The sequence below is a fragment of the Oenanthe melanoleuca genome, chromosome 17 (assembly GCF_029582105.1).
Source record: "Oenanthe melanoleuca isolate GR-GAL-2019-014 chromosome 17, OMel1.0, whole genome shotgun sequence".
Taxonomy (NCBI): domain Eukaryota; kingdom Metazoa; phylum Chordata; class Aves; order Passeriformes; family Muscicapidae; genus Oenanthe; species Oenanthe melanoleuca.
Genome location: NC_079350.1, coordinates 3,356,430 through 3,381,931, shown reverse-complemented (window position 1 = coordinate 3,381,931; position 25,502 = coordinate 3,356,430). Strand labels below are relative to the sequence as shown.

Genomic DNA, 25,502 nt, shown 5'->3' with positions numbered 1-25,502 from the left:
GACAGCTGGAGCATGGAACCAGTCCTCGTGGAGATTTAAATTATAAAAAATAAGGAATTCAATTCAGCAGGAATTTGATTAGAAAGGAATTTTCTCATCCTGAGCACATCCAACCATTGAATATCAGCTGCTCAATGCCCCGCTGGTGGCACCTCTGCTATCAAGCATGGCTGTGACCCCAGGCAAGGAGAGGTGACACACAGCCTGTGTCACCTCCTGGTGACAAAGCCAAAGGTCTGTGGGCAGAGAACTGAGCCAGCCCCATCAGCAAAACCAGCCAGAGGTGGCTTTGGTGATGTCACCACTCTGGTGGTGGTTGATTGATAGCAGAAGTGTTTATCAGCCACACTTGCTGCTTTGTTAGAAACTCCAGCAGTGAATCCAGAGGTGAGAATTTCCTGGTGAATCAGGTTTAGGAACATCTGTCCTGCTGAGTGCCTACACAATGTGTCAGTCAGGGCAGGGATGGATAGGAAATTTATGTGGCATCTAATTTATTTAGAGGAGAGAACCCAGTATTCAGATGCAATTCAATTATAGATGAGGAAACTGGAAAATATTCACTGTTCAGTTCCTGTAAACAAACAAATTTGATTGGAGGCTCCTGCTCAAAGGAGTACAAGAAGATGTTGACACAGAGATGTTTTATTCACTTCAGGTGGTTTTATTTGTCCAGAATCTCAGGATGGGCCTCCTGAGAACCCCCCTTAGTTGGGGCTCAGCTAGGGAGGGAGCAGCAGAGTGCTGGGGCAGCCAGGATCAGAATCAGCAAAAACTGCCTCGTGGGAGTAAAAATTACTTGGGGTCTTGTTTGTCATCAAGACAGAGATGGCAGAGGGTTCAGATGAAATCAGATTATGTTGCTGTAGCAGTGAAATTGCAGCTGTGATCTGGGTATTCACTGCTTACATTTGTTTGTTCTTTGCATTATCCCTCAAGACAGAAGTTTTGTCTCATTTCAGACAAGGAGCAGAGATGAAATATCAGCTGGAACAGGCTTTGCTGTTCCTGCCCATCCAGCCAGCAGTGAATAAAACCTCGATGGGCTGGAGAGCTCTGGGTGTGACCTGCCTGTTTTTGTGCTTCCAGGGGGAGAAGGGTCCCCAGGGACCGGCTGGCAGGGATGGCATCCAGGGCCCCGTGGGACTGCCAGGCCCAGCAGGTCCTGTGGGGCCTCCTGGAGAGGATGGAGACAAGGTGGGGACAGCTCCTCTGCCAGGGAGCTGGGTGGTGTTTGCATCCCACAGCTGGGTGGGACGTTGCTGGAGGGTTTTTATGGAACTCCCAGTCCCCTGGGATGAGCAGCAGCAGATGGGGCTCCGTGTGCTCTTCCAGCCACAAAATTCCCTGAAATCCAGTTTGCCTGCCCCAAACCTGTAGCAGGCAGCTCCCAGATGCCCAGCCTTTCCAAATTAACCCCCTCTCTCATTAAGCCCCTCCAGAGGAGAGGATTCCCAGGGAATATCAGCTGGGATGGCTGCTCAAAGGGTCTGCAAGCTGAGGAACTGTGGGGTGGAAAAGGGTTTGGTTGGACCTGCAGTGGCCAAACCTCTGGAATGATCAGCCCACTGTGGTGTGTGGGATTTGTGATGAGGGTGCAGACACACAGGGCTGATGTTGGGATGTGGGAGTGGTCAGGGATTAATGTTATCCCTTTGTTCCTGGCAGGGTGAGATTGGAGAGCCTGGACAGAAGGGCAGCAAAGGTGACAAAGGGGAGCAGGTGAGTGGGGGGGCTCTGCTGGAGCTGCTTCTCTGCAGTGTGGCTCATGGTGTGACTTGCTGGAAATAGAAATGAAATTTATATCATTCTCTAATGTTGATTCATCTCTGCTTCATCAGATACCCACATGATGTAAAAAAAAAAAAAAAAAAAAAAAGAGTGAGAGGCTCAAGTGGGAGCCTTCATCTCCCAGGAACACTGAGATATTTCCACATCACCCACTTAGCATGGAAATATCTGTGAAACATGGGCAGTGTTGCCATCAGAGTTGGGTCTTTGGCTGAAGTCCCCTCTGTGATTTAGTTGGAGATGTCTCTGCTCATGACAGAGGGGTAGACCAGGAGATTTTTAAAGGTCCCTTCCAACCCCAACCATCCTGTGATTCTGTGGTAATTCCAGTTCCACACCCTTTATGCACTGCCCAGAGCCTGAGGAGCGTGAGGTACCCAGGAGTTAGGGCTGAGTGCTGACAGGGCTTTGCTGCACAAAAATGTGTTTGGATGTGTGTGCTCCACCCTGGCACCGGGGCTGAGGAGTGCTGGGGTGTCCAGAGAGACCTGGGCCTGTAATTTGGGAATTATTGCAATTTTGGTGGAGATTATGTTGAAGGAATTCACCTTTTCCAGGTGAATTTATCACTCTGCTCCTAACACTGACATTTCTTTTTTGGAACAGGGTCCCCCAGGCCCCACAGGTCCCCAGGGTCCAATTGGTCAGCCTGGCCCAGCTGTGAGTATCACCCACCATTAGCAGAAATCCTTTTATTTTTTCCCCCCAAAAAAGCACTGGGATGATTCCTGCCTGGCACAGGGGGTGCTGGGATGGGGTTTGTGTGACCCCACATCTGTCCTGGGCTGATCAGAGCCTTTCCTTGCAGGGAGCTGATGGAGAGCCCGGGCCCCGAGGGCAGCAGGGGCTCTTTGGCCAGAAAGGTGACGAAGGACCCCGAGGTTTCCCCGGTCCCCCCGGCCCTGTGGGCTTGCAGGTAATTCACAGCATCCAGGGAGGGTTTGGGGTGATGAGAGCTGGGGCTCACCTGAGCTGTTCACAGCTAAAATTCCCCCCCTGCACCTCCACAGGGCCTGCCTGGACCACCTGGGGAGAAGGGAGAAACAGGTGACGTTGGGCAGATGGTAAGGGCCTTCCACATTGCTTTTCTCCTCGCTGACATTGCTCTGAGAAACCCATCTGAAATTTGTCCTCCTTTCCTCTCAGGGTCCACCAGGCCCACCAGGACCCAGAGGTCCATCTGGGCCACCAGGAGCAGACGGTCCACAGGGTCCTCCTGGGGGAATAGGAAATCCTGGAGCAGTGGGAGAGAAGGTAAAGCAGAGTTTGCTGCAGCACTCGTGCGGTGCCTTTGCTGTGCCAGCAGAAAACTGCAGAAATGTGAATATTTCCACCTTCTTTTTCTCTGTGCAGGGTGAACCTGGGGAATCTGGTGAGCCTGGTCTGCCTGGAGAGGTTGGCCTGCCGGTGAGTGTGCTGGGATGTGGATGGGACAGCAGGGACTGAAGCAGCCCTGTCCTGGATTTGGGTACTGATGACACATTGCCACGTTCCTGGGTATTTATAGGATCACGTTTAGTCACCAAAGCTGGGCTACCCACGGCTGAACACCATGAACACCACTCAGTCCTTGTGGGAAGGGACTGTTAAATCATGTCCTTGTGTTTGGAGACACAAATAGAGCTTCTTGCTCAGAACTGATTAAAGGATAATTACAGATCAGTGGGGTGGTTTTTTCCCTGGATAATAAAAGGGGTTTTTTTTTCCCTTTACAGGGCCCTAAAGGTGAAAGAGGTGAAAAGGGGGAAGCAGGTCCCTCTGGTGCTGCTGGTCCACCTGGCCCCAAAGGCCCACCAGGTGATGATGGCCCCAAAGGCAGCCCTGTAAGTACCCTCTCCATCTTTCCTTGCCTTGCCAGCATGAAAAGATATTCCCAGAGTGATCTGTGAAAATTTAAAATAGTTTCCTAACCATGGAATTGCTCCTCTGGTGATCCATGATCTCAGCCCTTCCTTAGGGTGCTGATGAGGGAAAGACCCAACTGTGCCATATTTCCCAGAAATATTGGAATTTTCAGTGCTTTTTGAGGGTTATCAGGAATCTCACCCCATGGAGAGGAGATTCACTGGGGTCACTTTGTGTTTATGGCTTTCCAAGGTCTTCTGCACTAGAGCAGAGCTTCCAAAATAGGACCAAGGAGATTTCTTGGATTTGGGAGCTGTACCTGCACACCCAGCTCCCTGCTGCTGCTAATTTCTACAGCTCTGGTGAAGCCAGTGGAGCTCTGCTGATTTTGCCAGGGGACTGTGGTACAGGGTTTATCTTGCAGGCTCCTCTGATGCCTGAAATTTATGATGAGATAAGGCAAGATGGCACGAAGAAGCAGAGGAGGCAGAGGGGTTTAGTCATCCCTAACAGATGGGATTTGGGATATCTGTGATGGGTTGCAGGCTGCTCCTGGAATCATGTGAAGCGCCCGACAGACATTGTATGGGGAAGAATGGTGAAATGTTTCAGTCATTAAATGCTCTGAGAGGCTCCTCCTGTGCAAAATGTCACACATTTGCAAAAGCAAAACCTTCCAATTTGCACATCCCCAAAGCTGCTGTCACCCAGCTGAAGGATTTCTGAAAAACTGGGATGGAAGTCCCAGCGTTGCCTTTGGAGTTTTGGTAGTCAGGATGCAGATCTGGCTGGGGCAGTGCTGTTGGATGCTGCTGGGAAGCAGGGAAACAGCAGCCTTGAAGCCTTGCCTTTCTCAGCCTGCACAAGGATAAATTATCACAGTGATTTTTGCACCTGCAGGGTGGTGAGAGCCGTGTGAGTGTCTCGTGGTATTTTGCACAAAGCATGTTTTCAAAGAGGTGTTGCCTTCTTGGGCCTATGAGTCTTTTCTACTTTGTTTTTCACTATAAAGTGCAGTGTTTCTTTAAATAAAGCTCTTTCTGCTTCTCCATTGCACGAGGAACTACGTTGCATCATCCTTTTTGCCACTCACCTACAGCCTAAAATGCAACAGGGTGGAAACACTGAAATGCAAGGATGGGTTGTGATTGTAGAAATTGGGATTTTACTCCCTGCTCCAGGTGCAGCATCTCTGACTTGGGAATATTCTTCTCTCTCTGCAGGGTCCAGTTGGTTTCCCTGGTGACCCTGGTCCTCCTGGAGAGCCTGGCCCAGCTGTAAGTGTTGGGCTGACAGAGCTTCCTCCTCCTGCTCTGCTGGAACCCAACTGTGCTGCTCATTCCCAGCAGCTCCCCTGGAACTTCCTCTGCTCAGCTACAAACACCCTAAAAACACCTCCTTGTTCCTTTTTCCCTCCTTTTTAGGGTCAAGATGGTCCCCCTGGTGACAAAGGTGATGATGGTGAACCTGGACAGACTGTGAGTACCTGGAGAGATGGGAGCTGTCCCCACAGTGCTCATGGCTCTGTGTCAGCCCCAGGGACACCCAGCCTCTCATTCCCACTGGAACTTCCCAGTGGGAATTGCCCACAGAGGATCTCATTCTCTCCTGTGTCATCCATCATCCATCCATCCATCCATCATCCATCCATCCATCATCCATCCATCATCCATCCATCCATCCATCCATCATCCATCCATCCATCCATCCATCATCCATCCATCCATCATCCATCCATCCATCATCCATCCATCATCCATCCATCCATCATCCATCCATCCATCCATCATCCATCCATCATCCATCCATCCATCCATCATCCATCCATCATCCATCCATCCATCATCCATCCATCATCCATCCATCCATCATCCATCATCCATCCATCCATCCATCCATCATCCATCCATCCATCATCCATCCATCCATCATCCATCCATCATCCATCATCCATCCATCATCCATCCATCATCCATCCATCCATCATCCATCCATCATCCATCCATCACCCATCCATCCATCACCCATCCATCCATCACCCATCCATCCATCATCCATCCATCATCCATCCATCATCCATCATCCATCATCCATCCATCCATCATCCATCCATCCATCCATCACCCATCCATCATCCATCCATCACCCATCCATCATCCATCCATCATCCATCCATCATCCATCCATCCATCATCCATCCATCATCCATCCATCCATCATCCATCATCCATCCATCCATCATCCATCATCCATCCATCCATCATCCATCCATCCATCCATCCATCATCCATCCATCCATCATCCATCCATCCATCCATCATCCATCCATCCATCATCCATCCATCCATCCATCCATCCATCCATCCATCATCCATCCATCATCCATCCATCCATCCATCATCCATCCATCATCCATCCATCATCCATCCATCCATCATCCATCCATCCATCCATCCATCCATCATCCATCCATCCATCATCCATCCATCCATCCATCCATCCATCCAAGGGCACTCATGGCTCTTTCCCCTCCCCTCTCTCCCTGCAGGGTTCCCCTGGGCCCACAGGAGAGCCAGGCCCCTCTGGACCCCCTGGAAAAAGGGTGAGTTGGTTGTTTAGGAAGATTTTCCCAAATGCATTTCTATTAAGTTTTTAAAAACCCATGTTGTTACTAAGCCTACAATAAAAGCTGTATAAATACTGTGAATAAATGTGATAATTAAAAAAAATAAAATGTTGCACCCTCCACAGCCGTTGGAAATTGATGGGAAGCTGCCAGGCAAATCCCATGGATTTTTTTTTAATGATGTTAACAGCCCAAAGAAAATCCAAGGATGAGGATTTTCCTGCTCTTTCCTGCCTTGCTGGCAGAACCCAGGGATTCATTTAGCAAGGAGCTAATTTAAAAAGCTTTTCAGGGATATTTGTCTCCATTTTGTCTCCTTCCCTGGGGCTGCAGCATCATTTTGCTAATTCCAATGGACTGTTGCAGATCAGCAGGATCTAATTGTGTTTTCCATCTATTCTGGGCTTTCTTTAGGGCCCTCCTGGTCCAGCTGGTCCTGAAGGAAGGCAAGGAGAGAAAGGAGCCAAGGTGAGAGCTGAGTGGAGTTTCACTTGTGCTGTGTCCTTGCTATGCCAAGAGCATCTCCCTCTGCCAAGGCAGGGAGTTGATTTTGCTGCGTGTTACAGCAAATTAGCCCAAGTTTGGAGCCACTGGCCTCAAATCTGAGTTTATGTTTCAGCCCTTAACAAGCTCTGTGGAGATAATTAGGGCTTGGTAAGGTCATGGGAATGTTTTCCTTCGTTTGAAACATCCAAGTGCTATATTTGGCAATTTAATGTGTTGTAAATAATGGGGTGTGCACAGCCCCGTGTCCTTTCCCAGGGCAGACATGGCATTAATGGGCTGGGATTGTTTGGGTGGGAGTGCTGGGGAAATGGAGATGGGATTGGAAATTACAGATCCTGTTGTGGCAGCACAGGGAGGGAGGATGGGTGTCCCTGAACCCAGGAGAGCTCAGAGCCAAAGGGTGGTTCCTGCTGGAATTCAGGCAAGGAATTTGCAATCTCCTGGAAACCTAAGGAGTTTGGAGAATGAGGTGGAGGGAGCAGCAGGAAAATCAAGGAGCAGAAAGTTTCATGTGCTTTGCATGGATCTGCATCCACTCTGTGCCATCCTGGCACCATTTCACTAAATCATCTGATGTCCCAATACAAATCCAACACCCTGCTCTTCATCCAGGGGGAAGCTGGTTTGGAAGGACCTCCTGGCAAGACTGGGCCCATTGGTCCCCAGGGTGCTCCAGGGAAGCCTGGCCCCGATGGCCTCCGTGGGATTCCTGGTCCAGTTGTGAGTATTCCCAGTTTGGGAAAGCTCAGGTTTGTTCCTCTATCCCACCTGCTTGGGAAATGCCTCTTCCCAGTGTTCTGTCTGTGCTGGAATGCCTGACAGCAGATAAAAAATATTTCATGGCAATAATGGAATGGTGAATATCATCTCCCACATCTTTCATTTGAGTCTTCAGCCACTCTCCAGGAGTGATTTTCCTTGACCCTCAAAGTCCCTTTTCCAGCAGAGGTTTGAGCATGGAAGGAACATAAATCCTTTTGCTTTTGCCATCTGTGAGAAGCCAGGACAAACGTTCCCTGGCACAGTGAATAATCAGAATATTCCCAGCTGGGAGCACTGCTGTCACTGGGAATGAGGGAATTGCACTTTTTTTCCAGGGTGAACAAGGTCTCCCAGGATCCCCTGGCCCAGATGGTCCTCCAGGCCCAATGGTATGTCCAGAACATCCAATTCCAGGAGTTTTTGCACGGGATGAATGAGTGTGACATGAATTCATTCTCTCTTTTGTTTCCCCCCCTGTCCCAAAGGGCCCTCCTGGTTTGCCTGGTCTGAAAGGAGACTCTGGTCCTAAAGGAGAGAAGGTGAGAACCCACCAGGATCCCATTGCCTGGTCCCTGCTGGGGTGTGAGGGGTCCTGGGGACTGTCACCAGCCCCAGTGACAGCTTTAGAGGGAGCTGCAGCACCCTGACCCATTTTGGGGTGATTCTCCACCCTATAAACATTTCTGTCATATATATATATTTATCCAACCCCAGGGAATGAGCAGCTGCTCCAGGGCAGATGTTCTTTCTCTATTTGTAGCATGTTCTGCTGTAAAAATCTCCCATTTTGCTCCATTCTGCCACTTCCACGTGCCAGGGGATTGCTACAAACTCCTCTCACCTCGCTCAGATATTTGGGGTTGAATCTAGAAATATCTTTACTCTCTCCAGTCAGAAATCCTAATTAACATCTGCTGTTTTCCCCCAGGGTCACCCAGGTTTGATTGGTCTTATTGGACCACCAGGAGAGCAGGGAGAAAAAGGTGACAGAGGTCTCCCAGGCCCCCAGGGCTCAGCAGGACCCAAAGGAGAGCAGGTAAATATTCCATAAAATAAAATCCCATCAAATTCCTTCCTGGAATGTGCTTTGGAGCACTGCACCCTCGAGGAGGTGCAGCACAGCAGAGATGGGCAGCCCTGGCAGCAGATCCTTGGCAGTTTTTGAGGGATATTTTCTGTATTCATGTGGTTTATTCTATGTGTGAAATATGGATCTGCTCCAAAATGAGCCACTTTAGTGGGAAGCAGATTCTCAAGGGCTGTATGAAAGGGTTGGATAGGGATGATGTCATTAAATATTCATCTCAAGGGCTGATTTTTAAAAGTGTGAGCCTGAACGAGATAGGAACTCCGTTGTCCATACTCTAAAATCCAGGTAAAGCTCCAGATTGGACTGGAATCCTCCAAAACTGAGTGATGCCCTGTGAGCAAGGGTTGGATGTGTAATTTTAGCCAGGATTGCAGATCAATATTATTTTTCTGTTATCTTTTAGGGTATCACAGGTCCCTCTGGACCCATCGGACCCCCAGGGCCCCCAGGATTACCGGTAGGTGACAATCCCTGACCTTGGAATTCCTGGGAGCTGCACAGGCCCTCAGGAGCCACTCTGGTGCTCCCAGGAATTCCCAGCACAGCCCTGGCTGTAGGAGGATGTTGGGATTTTTCAGCTGGATGAGTTCCAGGAGTTCCCATCCCGTTATCCCTCCCAGTGGCAGGATCTGGAAATGGTGTGGGAGATGGGCACAGGGAAATCCTCCCACCCTGTTTCTCTCCCCCTTTCTTTTGGAATATCCACAATCCTACAGGATTTCCTTGCCCATTTTGCTGAGTTTTATCACTTTTTTGGGTGCCCAAAGGCCTGGGGTGCCCAGCTGGGTGTCCTGAGCACAGAGCTGGGATCAGCCCCACATTCCAGCAGTTTTCCCAGTCCCCACTGGGGCAGAGTGTGGAGCTCTGCCACAAAACCTTTTTGTCTCTTGGCAAATAAAAGCAACACCCAGCTCAAGTGGATGGGGAAAATGGAAATAGAAAGGGAGTACATTTTTAAATATTCCCTTTCTGAATTCTCTGCTTGGAAATGAGCTGACTCCTTTTTGTATTTGTCTCTCCACAGGGTCCACCTGGTCCCAAAGGTGCTAAAGGCTCATCAGTGAGTATGGGCACAGCTCAGGGCAGGGGTGAGGGGTTTTTATGGAGTGGAGGAACACTGGGACTCCCCTCAGCAGTAAAATGAATGCAATTAGCAGAGAGGACTGAACAAACTCTGCCTTCCCAGGCTGCCTAAGGCCAGGAATGATAATTGGGGAAGGTTTCTGTGCCACCACTGCACTTCCCTGAAGAGCAGAGCAGCAGAGATCACAATCCAGTGCTTAGTCCTGAGGAGAAAAGCTGCTGTTGGGGAGTGGAGGGGATTAAAAATAGCCCAAGAAAAGCAGGAGGTGGGAAGCTGGAAAGTGAAGAACTCAGTGAGAAATGAAACTCTGGAATTTCGTGGTGCAGACAGCTAAAAATTCCTCTTTTGGGCAACTTCTTACTGTCTCCTTGCCATCCAGAATTTGATGTTTTATTAATTTGAAGATTTTATTTGACTTGCAAAATGATTGGATTGGTTCAGAGAGTTAAAGATTTTATGCATTTTATGCATTCTGTGGGAAGCACAAGAAAAATCTGACTGTAACTCCAGGTGTTTGATCTTTACCTAAACACCCAAAATAACCAAAAATACCATTTTCTTGGGATGTGGGTACAGGGAGACTCCTCCTGTGTGCCTGAAGGGACAAAAATGAAGTTTCAGGCATAGTTAAAATAATGTTTGGGGTGTGATAGAAGTACCAGGTGAATTCTTTGGAGTGACTCCTGATTTTCCCTTGTTTTTCCATCCAGGGTCCCACAGGTCCAAAGGGTGAATCAGGTCTTCCTGGGCCCCCAGGACCTCCTGTAAGTAAAACCCAGGAGGTGAAGCACGAAATGAGGTTCAGACATTGTGTGTGCTGGAATTTGGGAAGCAGAAAAATCTCTGGGCAAAGATTCCTTGCCAATGCAATGCCTTGCAATGGGTTGGAATCTCTTGGAGACACTGGGGGAGAAAGCAGGATGGGAAGGGAGCAAAAAGGTGGAAAATGTTAAATCCAGATGTTTTATCATCACCATCCATGGGTGTTCTCCATGCCCAGTGTGTATTTTGGGATGTTGCTGCTTTGTCCATCTCTCCTGTCCTTTTCCCAATGGAATGAGAAGTTGTGTCCTTTTTTTTCCCCCCAAAAATCAGGGTCCTCCTGGAGAAGTCATCCAGCCCCTGCCCATCCAGGCTGCCAAGAGGACCAGGAGGAACATTGATGCCAGCCAGCTGCTGGATGATGGCAATGCTGACAACTACATGGACTATGCTGATGGCATGGAGGAGATTTTTGGCTCCCTGAACTCCTTGAAACTGGAAATCGAGCAGATGAAACATCCCTTGGGCACTCAGCACAACCCAGCACGCACCTGCAAGGACCTGCAGCTCTGCCACCCTGATTTCCCAGATGGTGTGTCCTGGGGGAGAGGCAATCTGGGGGTTCCTGAGAGCAGAAATGAGGAATTTGGGGAGAAGGAATGTGTAGAGCTGGGCTGGATGTCATTGGACAGCTGAAATGTCCAGCTGAAATGTTCAGTTCTAAAAATGGGTGTAAGGGATGAAAAAAATCTTCAGCTGGCAGCAGAACATGAGCAGTTTTAAAAACTACATATAAATAATAACCCATGAGAGGTGGGACAGGTGACTGAAGTGCCCTCTGACCTGATCCTTTTTTCCCTTCTCTCCCCTCATCCAGGTGAATACTGGGTTGATCCCAACCAAGGGTGTTCCAGGGACTCTTTCAAAGTTTACTGTAATTTCACAGCTGGAGGAGAGACCTGCATCTTCCCTGATAAGAAATCTGAAGGGGTAAGTCCACACCACCTTTGCTTTCCCCTCTATCCTGCTGATAGATGGTTTCCTGATATGAATATTCATAGACAGCCAATTTCAGGAGGATTGAACAGGATCAAAGATCCAGAATGTTCCTTTGTCACACAACATTACCTTTTAAAATCATATGGAATATGTTAACAAAGAGAAAATCAGACTTAAACTGCATTTTGGGACAAACTCTAATGATTTCCCATTAATAATAACTGCTAAAATCTTAATTTGTTTTAAACTTTGCTGTCCAAAGCAGGGATGAGTGTTGGTGCAGGAATTGGGAGCTCTGTTTAACTCATTCCCTCCCACAGCCCTGCTCCACTGCCTGCATGCCCAAGCACCACTGATTCCCCTCCCCTCCCTGTGTCTCCAGGCAGAGCAGATAAATATTTACCTCCTGTCATTTTTCCTGCTGTTCCCTGTGGGTAAATGATCCTAAATGATTGCAAGCAGGCTGAGAGCTCAAGGCTGATGAAGTTATTTGTGTAATGATGCTCTTAGCTCAGCCATACCCATCATTTTTGTCCTGTATCCCTGCACTCTGTTTTCCAGAGCTGCTCTTCCTGCTGCCTGGGGACCAGCTGTGGCACTGGCCAAGCAGAAACACAATTCAGCCTGGGGGAGCTGTGCCAGTGTCACAGTTGTGCTCCAGCTGTGACAAAGCTGAGCCATTCTCCTGCTGCATTTCATCCACCAGAAATGTGTGTCAGCACAGGACAAATCACTCTCCACATAAATCCTCCCTGAGTTTTTCTTGGGGCTGTTTAAAGAGGAGATGGATTTCCTCTTCCTTTGCATCACTGTGCTGTGTTTTTCCTCAAAATTTGTCAGCTCAAAAAGCAGAGTCTGGCCATGATCTTGCAGGGGCTTGAGCTCCTGCTGTGCTGGTTCAGCTGGGGCTCTGTGGAGCTGCAGCATTCCTCAAATACAAATTCCATGCTGGAATCCATAAGAAAAAAGCTTCTCCCATCCAGAGGGATGCAAGCAGCCACCACCCCACCCTGATGGTGACTCAGTGGGTTTGTGTGAGCCACAGCAGAGCTTCAGCCCTGGCTCCTCTCAGCTCAGCCCTCCCCCAGAACAAACCTGGGGAAGGACAATCCCCAGGCAGCTGCAGCTGGGCTCTTGTGTTTGCAGAGATTTCCACACAAATGAGGGTGTTGTGGGAGGCTGGGGAGCAGCCACGCTCCTTCCTTGTGCTCTCTCTAAAACTGCTTCAGCTGCTGAGCTGGGGCTGCCTCAAGGATGCTCTGGTTCCCTGTGCAGGAATGTCACTCTGGGTACCTGGAGCTCCATCCTGTGTGTCCAGCACCTCAAACACAGCAGGCAGGCAGAGGCTTTTCCTTAATCACCTCCTTTGCCTTTCCCAGCCCCACAGCACCTGGATTTGGCATTAGGGAGGCACCAGGCTTCTCCAGCACCAGCACTGCCCTCCACATGAAGATCAATGCACCTTTTCCTTTTTCCCCCTCTGTCTTTCCTTTGAATTTTCCTGCTGGATTTGCACCCCAAGTTCCTTGGAGGCAGAGATATCCCTTAGCAAAGGCTGGTGCCAGAGCAGCACCACTCCTCCTCTGCTTCACACCACCTTCTGCTCTCATTACTGATGTATAAAGATTTTTAAAAAAAATTAAAGCAAGTTGGGCAGTTTCAATAAGACATGCAGACTCTGGAATAAAAGTAGTTTTTAATTTTGATTTTTTTTTTCTTTCTCTCTTCCCTCCTTGCTGTCCACAAACTAGGCTAGAATTACTTCCTGGCCCAAGGAAAACCCAGGCTCGTGGTTCAGTGAATTCAAGCGCGGTAAACTGGTAAGAAACATCCTGGTGCTTGCAGTTTCCTTTAACCCCCTGTCATATTTTACAGAGTAAAATGGCTCGTTGGCCCAAAGAGCAGCCTGCCACATGGTATAGTCAATACAAGCGGGGGTCCTTGGTAAGTGGCTAACCCTGGCCTTGAATCAGAGCTTGTCACCTGCTTTGGTATGGCCACACTGCTGCCCCTGCATGCTGGACTAACCCCCTGCCAGGCACACGGGAATGTTTAAGGTGGAATTCTGACAGAGACCCCAAAGCCACTGGAGTGCTCTATTCCAGTCTGCCTGACTGGCAGTGTGGGAGCTGAGCTCTGCCTGGTGTTAGAAGGGGACACAGCGGGGTCCTGGGGGACCCTGGGGCAGGTTGGGCTTCACAGAGCCCTGCAGGAGATTTCCATCCCACGGGGAGTTCTGTACCCCACAGGGAGTTCTGTACCCCACAGGGAATGTTCTATCCCATAGGGAATGTTCTACCCCATAGGGAATGTTCCACCCCACAGGGAGTTCTGTACCCCACAGGGAATGTTCTATCCCATAGGGAATGTTCCACCCCATAGGGAGTTCTGTACCCCACAGGGAATGTTCTATCCCATAGGGAATGTTCCACCCCATAGGGAGTTCTGTACCCCACAGGGAATGTTCTATCCCATAGGGAATGTTCCACCCCATAGGGAGTTCTGTACCCCACAGGGAGTTCTGCATCCCACAGGAAGTGCTCCACCCCATAGGGAATGCTTCATCTCACAGGGAGTTCTCCACCCTACAGGGAGTTCTCCATCCCACAGGGGAGTTCTCCACCCTACAGGGAGTTCTGCATCCCACAGGGAATGTTCCACCCCATAGAGTATGTTCCATCCCATAGGGAATGTTCCACCCCACAGGGAGTTCTGCATCCCACAGGGAATGTTCCACCCCATAGAGTATGTTCCATCCCATAGGGAATGTTCCACCCCACAGGGAGTTCTGTATCCCACAGGGAGTTCTGCATCCCACAGGAAGTGCTCCACCCCATAGGGAATGTTCCATCCCACAGGGAGTTCTCCACCCTACAGGGAATTCTCCATCCCACAGGGAATGCTGCATCCCACAGGGAGCTCTCATACCACAGGGAATGTTCCATCCCACAGGGAGCTCTCCATCCCACAGGGAATTCTCCATCCCACAGGGAATGCTGCATCCCACAGGGAGCTCTCCATCCCACAGGGAATTCTCCATCCCACAGGGAATTCTCCATCCCACAGGGAATGCTCCATCCCACAAGGAGCTCTCCATCCCACAGGGAGTTCTGCATCCCACAGGGAGCTCTCCATCCCACAGGGAATGCTCCATCCCACAGGGAATGCTCCATCCCACAAGGAGTTCTCCATCCCACAAGGAATGCTCCCTCCCACAGGAGAGCTGTTGCTGTCTCCTCATCAGTGCCCATTTTGGGTGTCCCCTTTTTGCTGTCCCCCAGCAGTGCAGCCTTACCCAAGAGATCCCATAATGATGCTCCAGCCCGGAGCTGGGCACGGTGCTGTCACCCAGGGGTGGAGCTGCACAGCCCTGCCATCTCCAGGACAGGTTTTCCCAGAGGATTTTGTTTCCCATATAGAAATTAATCACTGGGGCCTCCCATGCTGACCTCAGAGCTTGGGAGAACCAAAGTAATTTATTTAAAGGAACATATCCAGCCCAACCTATGGAAAGGAGTTTGACTGAGTCACAATTAAGGATTTTTTCATGGGGGAAGAGCTGTTTTAAGGTCAAACAACATTTGGTGCCAGCAAGACATAAACCAGGAAAAGCTCTGGGATCATTCCCACAGTGACCAGTCGTGGCAGGGATGTCACATTTGTGTCCTAAGCCACAGAAAAGTCCCCCTGGTGCATCATTCCTGCAGAATTAACGGGATGCACGCAACGAGCTCAGCCAAACCAGGAGAATTCAGGAGCAGGCAAACATTCCATGGACAGAACCAACCTGCCCAGGGGCAGGAGATGCTGTGCTGTGTCCCACTGAGTTGTCCCCTCCCCAGGGCAGGGGGATCCTGCAGTGGCCCAGCTTCCACCTTAAAGGGCAAACAACCCGAGGCCCTGCGTTGTTTCCCGCGTTCGCCGCATTCCATCGCCACTAAAACACGTTTTGCTCTGACTCTGCCCTCGAGGAGGACACGGCTTCTGGGGCTCCTCTGCACCATCCAGCCAGGCTGCAAAGCCGAGGCTTCAGCCTCCTGGCTCCTTTAGGGCAGCTACTCATAGCTTAATTACAGAGCACTTCATCAGTTCACGTTCCAAGTACCTCCACTTCTCCATCTCCCCTGCTGCTCTTTTCCCAGCTCTGTTAGAGGCTCAGTTGCCAGCCTAGAGCTTAGGGCTTATTCTTTTTAGATAAAAACATTTCTGGTGCTATTTGGAGCTCTTTGTTCCATCTTTTTGTGTTGTCGTTTTCTTGCTTTTTTTGTATTTTTTTTTTTTTTTTTTACCTGTCCTGCTTTTTCTATTTGGAAAAATTTTTTAAAAGCCACCAGTATGTGGAAGACCTACCTAAGCAAAACACAAAACAATCAAACACATGGGCCATGAAAGTTTTATTTAGTTTAAATCAGATTAGCTCTGATTTTGCCTCAGTGCTTGGAACCATTGAGGAGATATTTGCCTGGTGGATCTAAAATCAGCTGAAATTTGTGTGTGGATGGGCAAAATCAAAAGGAGTTTGAGCTCCCCTCTGGGTGTAACTCTGCTCTTGTCACTCCATGGAGAAGGTCCTGGTGTCTTGAGGGGCTGAACCCTGGGGGAACCCCAAAGCTGAGGGGAAGATTTGCAGTGCTGCCCCTATAAATCCTGGGATGCACAGCTGGGCAGATGCTGCCTTTCTTCTGCAGACACCTGAATAAGAGAGATGCAGTAAATATGAAATACAGCCCAACCAGCTGGGTTTGATGCTCCCACACCATCATTAATCAATGCTACAGAGCACTTGGAGCCAATTCCTTACCTTTCCTCTGTGTTCAGAGAGATAAGAGGCCTGCAGATGTTTCTCTGCTTCCCTTCTGTGTGTGTTACACACAATTCCCAGCAGCTCTAACGAGGCCTGCAATCCATCCCATCCCATCCCATCCCATCCCATCCCATCCCATCCCATCCCATCCCATCCCATCCCATCCCATCCCATCCCATCCCAGCCACGTGTCTCCTGCCAGCACAGAGAAAAGGATTGGATTTTCCAAAACTGAGCCAACATTGTGCACAAAACCAGCTCCCAGTGGCTCCAGTTGCAAAGCTGGGCCAGATCTCCACAAAATCTGCACAGACTGATCACCAAAACACCCCTTAAAAGGCAGCCAGGCTGCAAAGCAAGCACTGCTTTGAGATAAAACCAAGTAAGAGAAGGTCCTGCAGATCACTTGTGCCACACTGGGTGTGTGACAAGCTCTTGGCATTTTTTGTCCCCTTCCTTCCACGTGCTGGTGGCTTTCTGGTAGCTCCTCCTGGCATGCGTGGCTCTCTCCTGGTCAGTCACATTTAACTCTCAGGAGGACAGTGCAGCAGCATCCTGACAACCGGTTGGTATCTTTATTTATTTGGATTATCTCTTTTAATTCAATGTTTTATTGTGGTTATGAATCTCTTCTACTGTTTGCAGCCTGCACCACAACTCGAGGGTTCGTGGTACCTGGAGGAATTCCACGCTGGTTGGGTGCCTGTGTTTTTCTCCTGGTTGTTTCTAAAGAAACCCTCAGTCCATCCAGGGCAGTAGTTTGGAGGTGCCACCTCAAGCACAGTCAGTTCATACCTGCAAAAACTCATTTTGTGGGCTGTGAAAGTCCCACGAAGTGCTGAATGTCCAAAGTGATGGGATTGGGTTTCAATAATTCATTTTTTTTGTAGGAATATATTCTCCTGCATGGGAGAAAAAGGAGCCTGGTGGGCAGAATGGAGCAAATCTCAGTGTGCAAGACTGGGATTCACAATCAGTGCTGTGAATTCACAGCAGGGCAGCAAATCCATTTTCCCTTTACCTGAGCAGAGCTTTTCCAACAGGGCAGCCCCCAGTCCTCACCATCAGGACCAGGATTTGCAGAGGCAGTGCAAAGATTGCTTCAAACCCCAGGGTTTGGCTCCCAGCAGTCAGAAATTCAGGACCTGAACCCTCACAGAAATTCACCTCCTCTCATATTCCAAAGCTGGAGAAATATGCTCAGTATTGGCTTAAATTTTAGGCATCCCCAAATTTCCACCCTCTGGCAACCAGGGCTGAAATCCCCTTGCCTTTTCTTTTTCTTTTTTTTTCCCTCCCCTCCTTAGATTTAATTTTTTGCTCACAGCCTCACCCCATCCTGCAGGAGAAGAAAAAGTTCCTGGGTGAGCAGAGAAGGGTCTGTGGTGACACTGGTGTCCCCCAGCTGAGGAGCAGTGCCATTGGTGACACTGGTGTCCCCCAGCTGAGGAGCAGTGACACTGGTGACACTGGTGACACTGGTGACACTGGTGTCCCCCAGCTCAGGAGCAGTGTGTGGTGACACTGGTGTCCCCCAGCTCAGGAGCAGTCACACTGGTGACACTGGTGTCCCCCAGCTCAGGAGCAGTGACACTGGTGACACTGGTGACACTGGTGACACTGGTGTCCCCCAGCTCAGGAGCAGTGTGTGCTGGTGACACTGGTGTCCCCCAGCTGAGGAGCAGTGACATTGCTGACACTGGTGACACTGGTGTCCCCCAGCTGAGGAGCAGTGTGTGGTGACACTGGTGTCCCCCAGCTGAGGAGCAGTGACACTGGTGACACTGGTGTCCCCCAGCTCAGGAGCAGTGTCTGTGGTGACACTGGTGTCCCCCAGCTCAGGAGCAGTCACACTGGTGACACTGGTGTCCCCCCAGCTGAGGAGCAGTGACACTGGTGTCCCCCAGCTCAGGAGCAGTGACACTGGTGACACTGGTGTCCCCCAGCTCAGGAGCAGTGTGTGGTGACACTGGTGTCTCCCAGCTCAGGAGCAGTGACACTGGTGACACTGGTGTGCCCCAGCTCAGGAGCAGTGACACTGGTGACACTGGTGTCCCCCAGCTCAGGAGCAGTGACGCTGGTGACACTGGTGTCTCCCAGCTCAGGAGCAGTGACACTGGTGACACTGGTGTGCCCCAGCTCAGGAGCAGTGACACTGGTGACACTGGTGTCTCCCAGCTCAGGAGCAGTGACACTGGTGACACTGGTGTGCCCCAGCTCAGGAGCAGTGACACTGGTGACACTGGTGTCCCCCAGCTCAGGAGCAGTGTGTGGTGACACTGGTGTCCCCCAGCTGAGGAGCAGTGTGTGCTGGTGACACTGGTGTCCCCCAGCTCAGGAGCAGTGTGTGCTGGTGACACTGGTGTCCCCTAGCTCAGGAGCAGTGACACTGGTGACACTGGTGTCCCCCAGAGCCCCTGGCTGTGTCTCTCTGTCCCTCACTGCCCCGTGTTGTCCCCTCTGCCCCCTCGCAGCTCTCGTACGTGGATTCGGACGGGAACCCCATCGGGGTGGTGCAGATGACCTTCCTGCGGCTGCTGAGCGCCTCTGCCCGCCAGAACATCACCTACAACTGCTACCAGTCGGTGGCCTGGCACGATGCCACCACCAACAGCTATGACAAGGCCATCCGCTTCCTGGGCTCCAACGACGAGGAGATGTCCTACGACAACAACCCCTACATCCGGGCTGCCCCCGACGGCTGCGCGGTACGTGCGCGCTCCCGGCCTGGGCTTCGCAATCAAACGGAATGGTTTTGGGATCAAAACCACTGAGACCAGAGTCAGAAGTGCAGTTTAATAGGGAAAAAGAGAAAAATAAAATCCATGCAATAGCACAAAAGAAAAACCACTGACAGAGTCAGAACACCTGCTAGTTAGAGTGGTGGCAGCAGTGCAGATGAATGGTCTTGTTGAAGCAGTGATCCTGTAGCTTTTGTCCTCTGGAATCCAGTGGCAAAGGCTGCTCTGCTGTTCCAAATCTCAGTTTTTATCTGGGTAGGAAAGGCTTGGCTCCTCCCCTGGCTGGAGCATCTCCCATGGGATGATGGAATTTTATCAGCCATGCCCTGGGACTCAGTGGCCATGAACAGGAGATATCTCCTGGAGGGAGGATGGGCTGTGGGAAGATAAAGATGATTGCCCAGCTGGTTTAAAGATGGCCCATGAGCAGGAGATATCCCCACAGAGATCAGGATCACTGCCCCACCTGGTTTCAGCAGATGGTGATAGAATACATATCTCTGGGCATATCTTTACATTGTAACCTAGGACAGGGACACCTTGGGGACACCTTGGGGACACCTCTGTCCCCTCCCCTGCTTGGCCAGCACCATCTTCCCCAGAGCAGATCACCCCCAAATTTCCAGTGCTTCGGGGTTTTTCTGAACATGGGAGACATCACCTTGCTAAATTGGAAAAAATGATTCCATGGCAATCCCTGATCCTACTCGAAGTCAAGGGGAGCTGCAGCACCTCCAGGGATCAAACTAATCTGATTAATCCAATTTATCTGCCTAAAAATGCTGCTTTTAAAAGCCTCCCTGCTTGTGCTCTTGCCCAATTCCTCACACAGGGGGAGGCGAGCGATGGCGCCTGCTTGGGTGGGAAATGTGCAGGGTTTGATAAGAATCTTTTAAACTGCTTTCAGAAATTCTCAGAGGCAAAGCAGGAAGGGTTTGGTTGGAATTTTTGTTCTTGCAGCCCAGGAAGGCTCTGGGCTATGTTGCTCACAGGGTGCACAAGCACAGCCACGATTTCCAAAGGTGCCTCACATCCTCCCTTTTCATCTAACTCCTCTTGGATGCTTGATTTGGGTTTAAACTCTGAAAATTCTGCCCTCAGGAGATAAAAATTTGGCTAAGCAGGTGCTGTCTGCGTTTATTTTTGGCCCCAGCTTGCTGGTGTAAAAACATGCATAATTCCCACCCTCTGGAACTGCAGCACTTGGAGCCCACGGGACAGAAAGATTGAGATGTTTGACAGAAAAAGTTCCTCATGTAATTTGAGATTGAAATGCTTCTGTTCTGGCACAAACAGATTTTTTACTGATGGAGCAATGAGGAAAATCTGATTAGAACTTTTAACACATTCCTGGAGAGGGAAAGGGCATCCAGCCCCCTTCTGGAAACACTCAGAAGTTTATCCTCAAGTTTTTCTTGTCTCCTGCTGACAAAACATCCTTGGGGGGAAAGGGCCTTCCCCTCCCTTCCCCTTCTGAATCTCAGGGTTGCTGAAGGACCATGAGTTGCACTTTTTAAAGTGGATGAGCCTCCTGAAAACCTTTACCTTTTGGCCAGATAAATTGGATTAATCTGCTGCCCTGGCAGATGGTGCTGCCCAAAGCCCAGGCAGGATATCTGAGATTTATCTGTTGATTGAAGGAGTTTGGAGTTTACAACAGATTCTCTGCATTAAAGATGATTTTAGCCTGACTCTTAGACCCCATAAAATGGCCATTAGAAACTTAGAGAGCTCCACCAGGAGTTTAGAGGTGCTTTTGCTTCTTTTTTGGGGAGTGAGTGCTACAACCCATCCAGTTGCTGGGTTGGACTCGATGATCCTGAAGGTCTTTTCCATCCTAAGTGATTCCAGGACTGAGCCCTGCTCGGTGCTTTGAGGTTGGGCTGCCCCACACAGAGGTCCTGTTGTAGTGGGGAGGCTGCTGAAGCCAGAGGAGCTCCAGGGCTGTTCTTCCCATAATTTCAATATGTTTTTCCTGAACTTCCAGCCCTTTTTCCCCAGCCTGTTTTTCTGAGCCACACAAATCACAGGGAAAGGCAGAGCCCAAAGCTGCTCCATAAATCCTCTTGTTTGTGCAGCTTTGTACGCCCTTGGGGGGCACTTCTGCTCCTCTAATAATTATTTATATTTTGGAAAGAACTTCGTGGCCACCAGGCATGATAAAAAGACAGCAGCACCTTGTGAATTCTATCAAACTTTAAATGTGATCTTTTCACTAATATATTCGAATTAAATTGCTCCCATTTGCTCAACAAGCCAGGCAGGTCCTGGGGGAGGGAAAACAACCCTTACATCCACAGTTTCTCCAGGCTCCCATTCCAGCTTGGAAATGTGCTGGAGCAGAGTTAATGTCATGACCTGCTCCAAGGTCTGGAGGGTTTTTCAGTGGTCACCTGAAGGCACAAGGATTAAACCTGCAAATAAATTTGTTTGGGTGGCGGTGACTCGGATTTAGATCCAAAAAATTCCCGGCAAAAAATCAACACCGTGTTCCCAGCAGAGTGGTGATTATCCAGTTGTGCTGATGCTGGCTTGGAGGCATCCTCAGAGCTCCTCTTTCCCTCATTCCAGGCAAGGAAGGGCTACCAGAAAACCATCCTGGAAATCAACACGCCCAAAGTGGAGCAGGTCCCCATAGTCGACATCATGTTCAATGACTTCGGAGAAGCGGCACAGAAATTTGGATTCGAGGTGGGACCAGCTTGCTTCCTGGGCTAAAAGAGCCACCTGAACCTAGTCTCCAAATGAGCAACCTCGTAACCTCATTGCGCCGTTTAAGTAAAAACGAAAAAAGAGAAAAAAGAAAAAAAAAAGGAGAAAAAAAAGAATTCCTCGTCACGTGCACGGTCTGAAACTGGACAGCGATGGGTTATTGTTTTTTTTTTCCCCCCCCTCCCCACCTATTTTGTTGTGTCCCAGCCCCTCTGTGCCCCCTCAGCCATTCCCAGGATGGATATGGAATCTCATGACCAGCAGCCACACACGGAGACCTGGCCCTGTCCCTGCTGCCACCGAGCTGAGCCCACCTCCAGCAAACTCCTCCTTCTTCCTCCTCTTCTTCTTCTCGCCAGGGAGCGTTCGTTTGTTCCTAAGGAAATTAAAAATAAAATGGAAAAAACTTGAAATCCCTCATTGAAGTCCTGGCAATCCTGGATCTGAAGCTCCTTGGAGGTTTTGTTGCTTGCCCAAGGTCTGGATCAGCTCCTGCAAGGGAGATGCCACAGCCAATTCCAGAATTTTCCGTGTTTCCTCCACTGAGTTTGCCTCGTTCCACGTTTTCCAAAGTGCTGACTCAAGGTCACACTGGGCATCTCTTTGCCAGTGTCTTAAAGGTGCTTCTATTTTTGTATGTTTGTGAGTAAATATTTGTGTCGTGTTTTTATTTGAAATGTTGGAATGTTTCTGCCTTCGAACCATGCAAGTGACCTTGTCTGTATTAAAGCCAAGCTTCCCACTGGGAATGAAGGCAGCAGCTCCTGTCCCCACTTCTGCCTCTTCCCAGTCCCAAACTGGGATCTGGAGGCCTTGGAATCACCCCCAGGATGAGCCACAGGTGCCTTTTGGAATGATTCCATTCAAAATGAGGAAATTAAAGCCACTTTTTAACAAATTTCCTGCAAATCCCCTGATCTAAAAGCATGATCTGCGTTGAGCCTCTGCCTTTTCATCCACTTGCTTGTTTTAAATTCATTCTTCTTTTTTTTTTTTTTTTCTTTCAGCATTCCTTTAAAATGATAAGAATTAAACCTGAATCCGTTCCCAGTGGCAGGGGAAATCCAATTGTCCTCTCTGAATATCAAGAATAATAAAAAAAAATATATTTAAAAATATATATTAAAAAAAAAAAAGAAGAAGGAAAAAAAAGGTGCTTTTTATAGTTATTTTTACATATCTCTGTGGTGCTACCTGATAACTTTGACACAACACTGGGGATACCCTGCCACTGGCCAATCTCTCACTTGGCTTTTTAGGCACATTCAGGCAGATTTTGGCTGCTGATAAATGCATGGCACCTTCTTATCTCTTCTGTCCAAATCCTGCTCCTCTTCCTTGAATAGGCCCGTGCAGAAAAAAAAAAACATTAAATGTCCTTACAACTGTTTGGTTTTTTTATAATTCTTATTTTTTGGTTTTCCCAAGGCCATCCATGCCTTTTCCCAGTGGGAAGCAGAGCAGATTGTCCTCAGTGGCTGCACGTTTGTGGTGCTAATTTATGTAAATTTTGGGTGTCCTGGAGCCGTGGGGATCGCTGCCCGCCCAGCAATTTGCAATTTTCCTTCTCTTCCTGCTCTTTTTTTATTCCTTCCACGGCTCACAACGTGCTGACACCCTCTTCTTTTACCATTTATTTTTCCTCCTTGCCCTTTTTCCTTCTTCAGGTCTCTCAGCTGGAAAATAATTGTTGCAAGGTGGGGTTGTTTTTTTTTTAATTATTATTATTACTATTATTATTCTTTGGCCTGGAGCGTTCAGCTCAAGGGGGATTTTTCACCAAGAAGGAAAAGACATCACATTTACTGTGAAAAAAACCTATATATGGTGTCTTTTCCCCCCTCCTGCCCGAATTGAGAGCAGCAGCATCCGAGGAAGGGAGGGAGCAGCAATGCCATGTCCATCCCTCTCCTTTCTCCTCCCCTGCTCTCTCCCACTTAAGGGAATTAAAAAACCCCAAAAGGTGCTACCCTAAAAACTGCAGGCTCCAGCAGCAGAGCAGTGAAAAGGAATTTGGGATAAAAAATGAAGAATTCAGCTTCTCAGTCACCGTGGCAACAGCAGGAAGGGCAGGGAAGGTTGCACATCCCAGCAAAGCCATATCCTGATATTTGTCCACACCTCTGTGTCTGCCCAGGTCATGGGATTCTGTTCTCAATTTTCTCATCAAGGGAGCTTTTTTTTTTTTTTTTTTTTTTTTTTTTTTTTCCCCTTTGATTTCTCTGCTTGAAGAAGAAAAGAAAAAAAAAAAAAAAAAAAAAAAAGAAAAAGAATAAAAATTAATTTCCTCTGTTGAATTCCACAGTGTTGTAATTGTACTGAGCTCCAAACTGTTCCAATCCCCCCCAGACCACTTAGCTACGGTATATTGCAATAAAATTACTACTTGTATTTGCAGACTTTCTTTTTGTGTAATTTTATTTTCCCTCCTCCCCTTAATATATATTGACTTGAACAAATGTTGATAAGAAAAATAAAACCTATGGAAAAAAAAAAAAACCCAACTTTTAGTACATAAGGCCCTTTTTAAATATAGTGTCAAATGCCATATTGTACATTTCTTCAAAGTCCAATAAACATGTCATAAAATTTAAGTGTAATGCCCATAAGAGCTATTTTTAAATATTTTAAACCTGTGTAATAAAGGAATAAATGTAATAGATTTTTTTTTTCAATAAATCAAGTTTACTGTTTCCACCTAAACTCCCATGATGTGAATCTCTTCTTGGAGTTGATTGCAGCGGGATTTCCCCAGGATGGCCCTGCCCTGTGGAGCCTGGAAAGTTCATCAGAGGAGCAGTGGGAGTGCTTAAAAGGTAAAGAAATACTGTAAAATACAATCTAAACTCATCATGGGGAGAATTTCCAGGCCTGGAATATTTTCATTGGTTTTTTTGTTTGTTTGTTTGTTTGTTTTTTCTCAGTGAGGAATTCCAGTGCAAAAATCCAACCTGGTTTTGGTGGCTGGGATGTGGAAGAGAACATTGAGTGGCCACCAGCTCCTCACCTTTTCCACAGCAGCAAAAACGTCACCAGAGGAGTTTTTCTCTTGCTGATCTCATCCCAAGACAAATTCAGGGGAAAAAAAAAAAAAAAATTCCAGCTTCTTGGTAAGCTCCTCAACCCCCAAATCCCCAAAGCTGTTGTGTGGAGGGGACACTTTGCTCATCCTCTCCTTCTCCCCTGCAGGTTTCACTGCAGGATCCTCTGGAATTCTGTGTGGGGAGCTGCACCAGTGTGGATCTGTGTCCCTCTGGTTCTCCAAACAGCCAAGCAGGAGATGCTGGAGCTTCAGCAGGTGACATCTGGAGCACTGCAGGTGGGTCAGGTGCCACAAGCCCAGCTCTGCACCAGGCTTGGACCAAGCCAAGTTCCTGCCCTTCATCCTTTGGCTGCAGAAGATCTTTGATGATCTTGCTAAAAGGTGTCCAGAGAAGGAGCCAAAGTCACTGATTGGGTTGGAAGGGAAATTAAAGATCAGCCCTGGGTGCTCCAAACCCCGCCCAAGCTGGACCTGAAATCGTTTAATCTTCACTCATGTCATCTGTCATTAACACCTAGGAGTAGTTTTGGGGAATCTTGGTGTATTATGGCCAAATCTTCATGCAGGTGAACCCCAGAAATGCAGAGGTGCAGGAAGAAATGTGGGCAAAATAAGTTTATTTACTTAAACTCAGCTGGAAATGCTTCACTTGGACCTTGATCGTGCTTCAAGGTGAGCCCAGCTGTGATTTGCACTCAATCACTGCTGCTTGCAGCAAATGCCTCTGTGCTGAGGG

General features: G+C 48.8%; 1 protein-coding gene across 3 annotated transcripts in view; it reads left to right on the top strand.

Moving 5' to 3' along the window:
• The window catches only part of COL5A1 (collagen type V alpha 1 chain), a 143,594-nt gene extending 119,858 nt beyond the window's left edge, over nucleotides 1-23,736 (top strand). The window contains exons 43-66 of one of the 3 annotated variants that reach the window (XM_056504922.1): nucleotides 1,090-1,197; nucleotides 1,669-1,722; nucleotides 2,398-2,451; nucleotides 2,600-2,707; nucleotides 2,802-2,855; nucleotides 2,938-3,045; nucleotides 3,145-3,198; nucleotides 3,507-3,614; nucleotides 4,860-4,913; nucleotides 5,061-5,114; nucleotides 6,185-6,238; nucleotides 6,677-6,730; nucleotides 7,382-7,489; nucleotides 7,867-7,920; nucleotides 8,017-8,070; nucleotides 8,460-8,567; nucleotides 9,025-9,078; nucleotides 9,646-9,681; nucleotides 10,416-10,469; nucleotides 10,801-11,059; nucleotides 11,345-11,457; nucleotides 13,218-13,286; nucleotides 18,745-18,978; nucleotides 21,583-23,736. In XM_056504922.1, the coding sequence (XP_056360897.1) occupies nucleotides 1,090-1,197; nucleotides 1,669-1,722; nucleotides 2,398-2,451; nucleotides 2,600-2,707; nucleotides 2,802-2,855; nucleotides 2,938-3,045; nucleotides 3,145-3,198; nucleotides 3,507-3,614; nucleotides 4,860-4,913; nucleotides 5,061-5,114; nucleotides 6,185-6,238; nucleotides 6,677-6,730; nucleotides 7,382-7,489; nucleotides 7,867-7,920; nucleotides 8,017-8,070; nucleotides 8,460-8,567; nucleotides 9,025-9,078; nucleotides 9,646-9,681; nucleotides 10,416-10,469; nucleotides 10,801-11,059; nucleotides 11,345-11,457; nucleotides 13,218-13,286; nucleotides 18,745-18,978; nucleotides 21,583-21,729 (2,154 nt within the window). In that variant the 3' untranslated portion in view covers nucleotides 21,730-23,736. Of the gene's footprint in view, nucleotides 1-1,089; nucleotides 1,198-1,668; nucleotides 1,723-2,397; nucleotides 2,452-2,599; nucleotides 2,708-2,801; nucleotides 2,856-2,937; nucleotides 3,046-3,144; nucleotides 3,199-3,506; nucleotides 3,615-4,859; nucleotides 4,914-5,060; nucleotides 5,115-6,184; nucleotides 6,239-6,676; nucleotides 6,731-7,381; nucleotides 7,490-7,866; nucleotides 7,921-8,016; nucleotides 8,071-8,459; nucleotides 8,568-9,024; nucleotides 9,079-9,645; nucleotides 9,682-10,415; nucleotides 10,470-10,800; nucleotides 11,060-11,344; nucleotides 11,458-13,217; nucleotides 13,287-13,341; nucleotides 13,411-16,754; nucleotides 17,421-18,744; nucleotides 18,979-21,582 lie in introns of those variants that run through there. The other 2 variants (XM_056504921.1, XM_056504923.1) reach the window with 2 other exon arrangements.
• The last annotated feature ends 1,766 nt before the right edge of the window (nucleotides 23,737-25,502 follow it).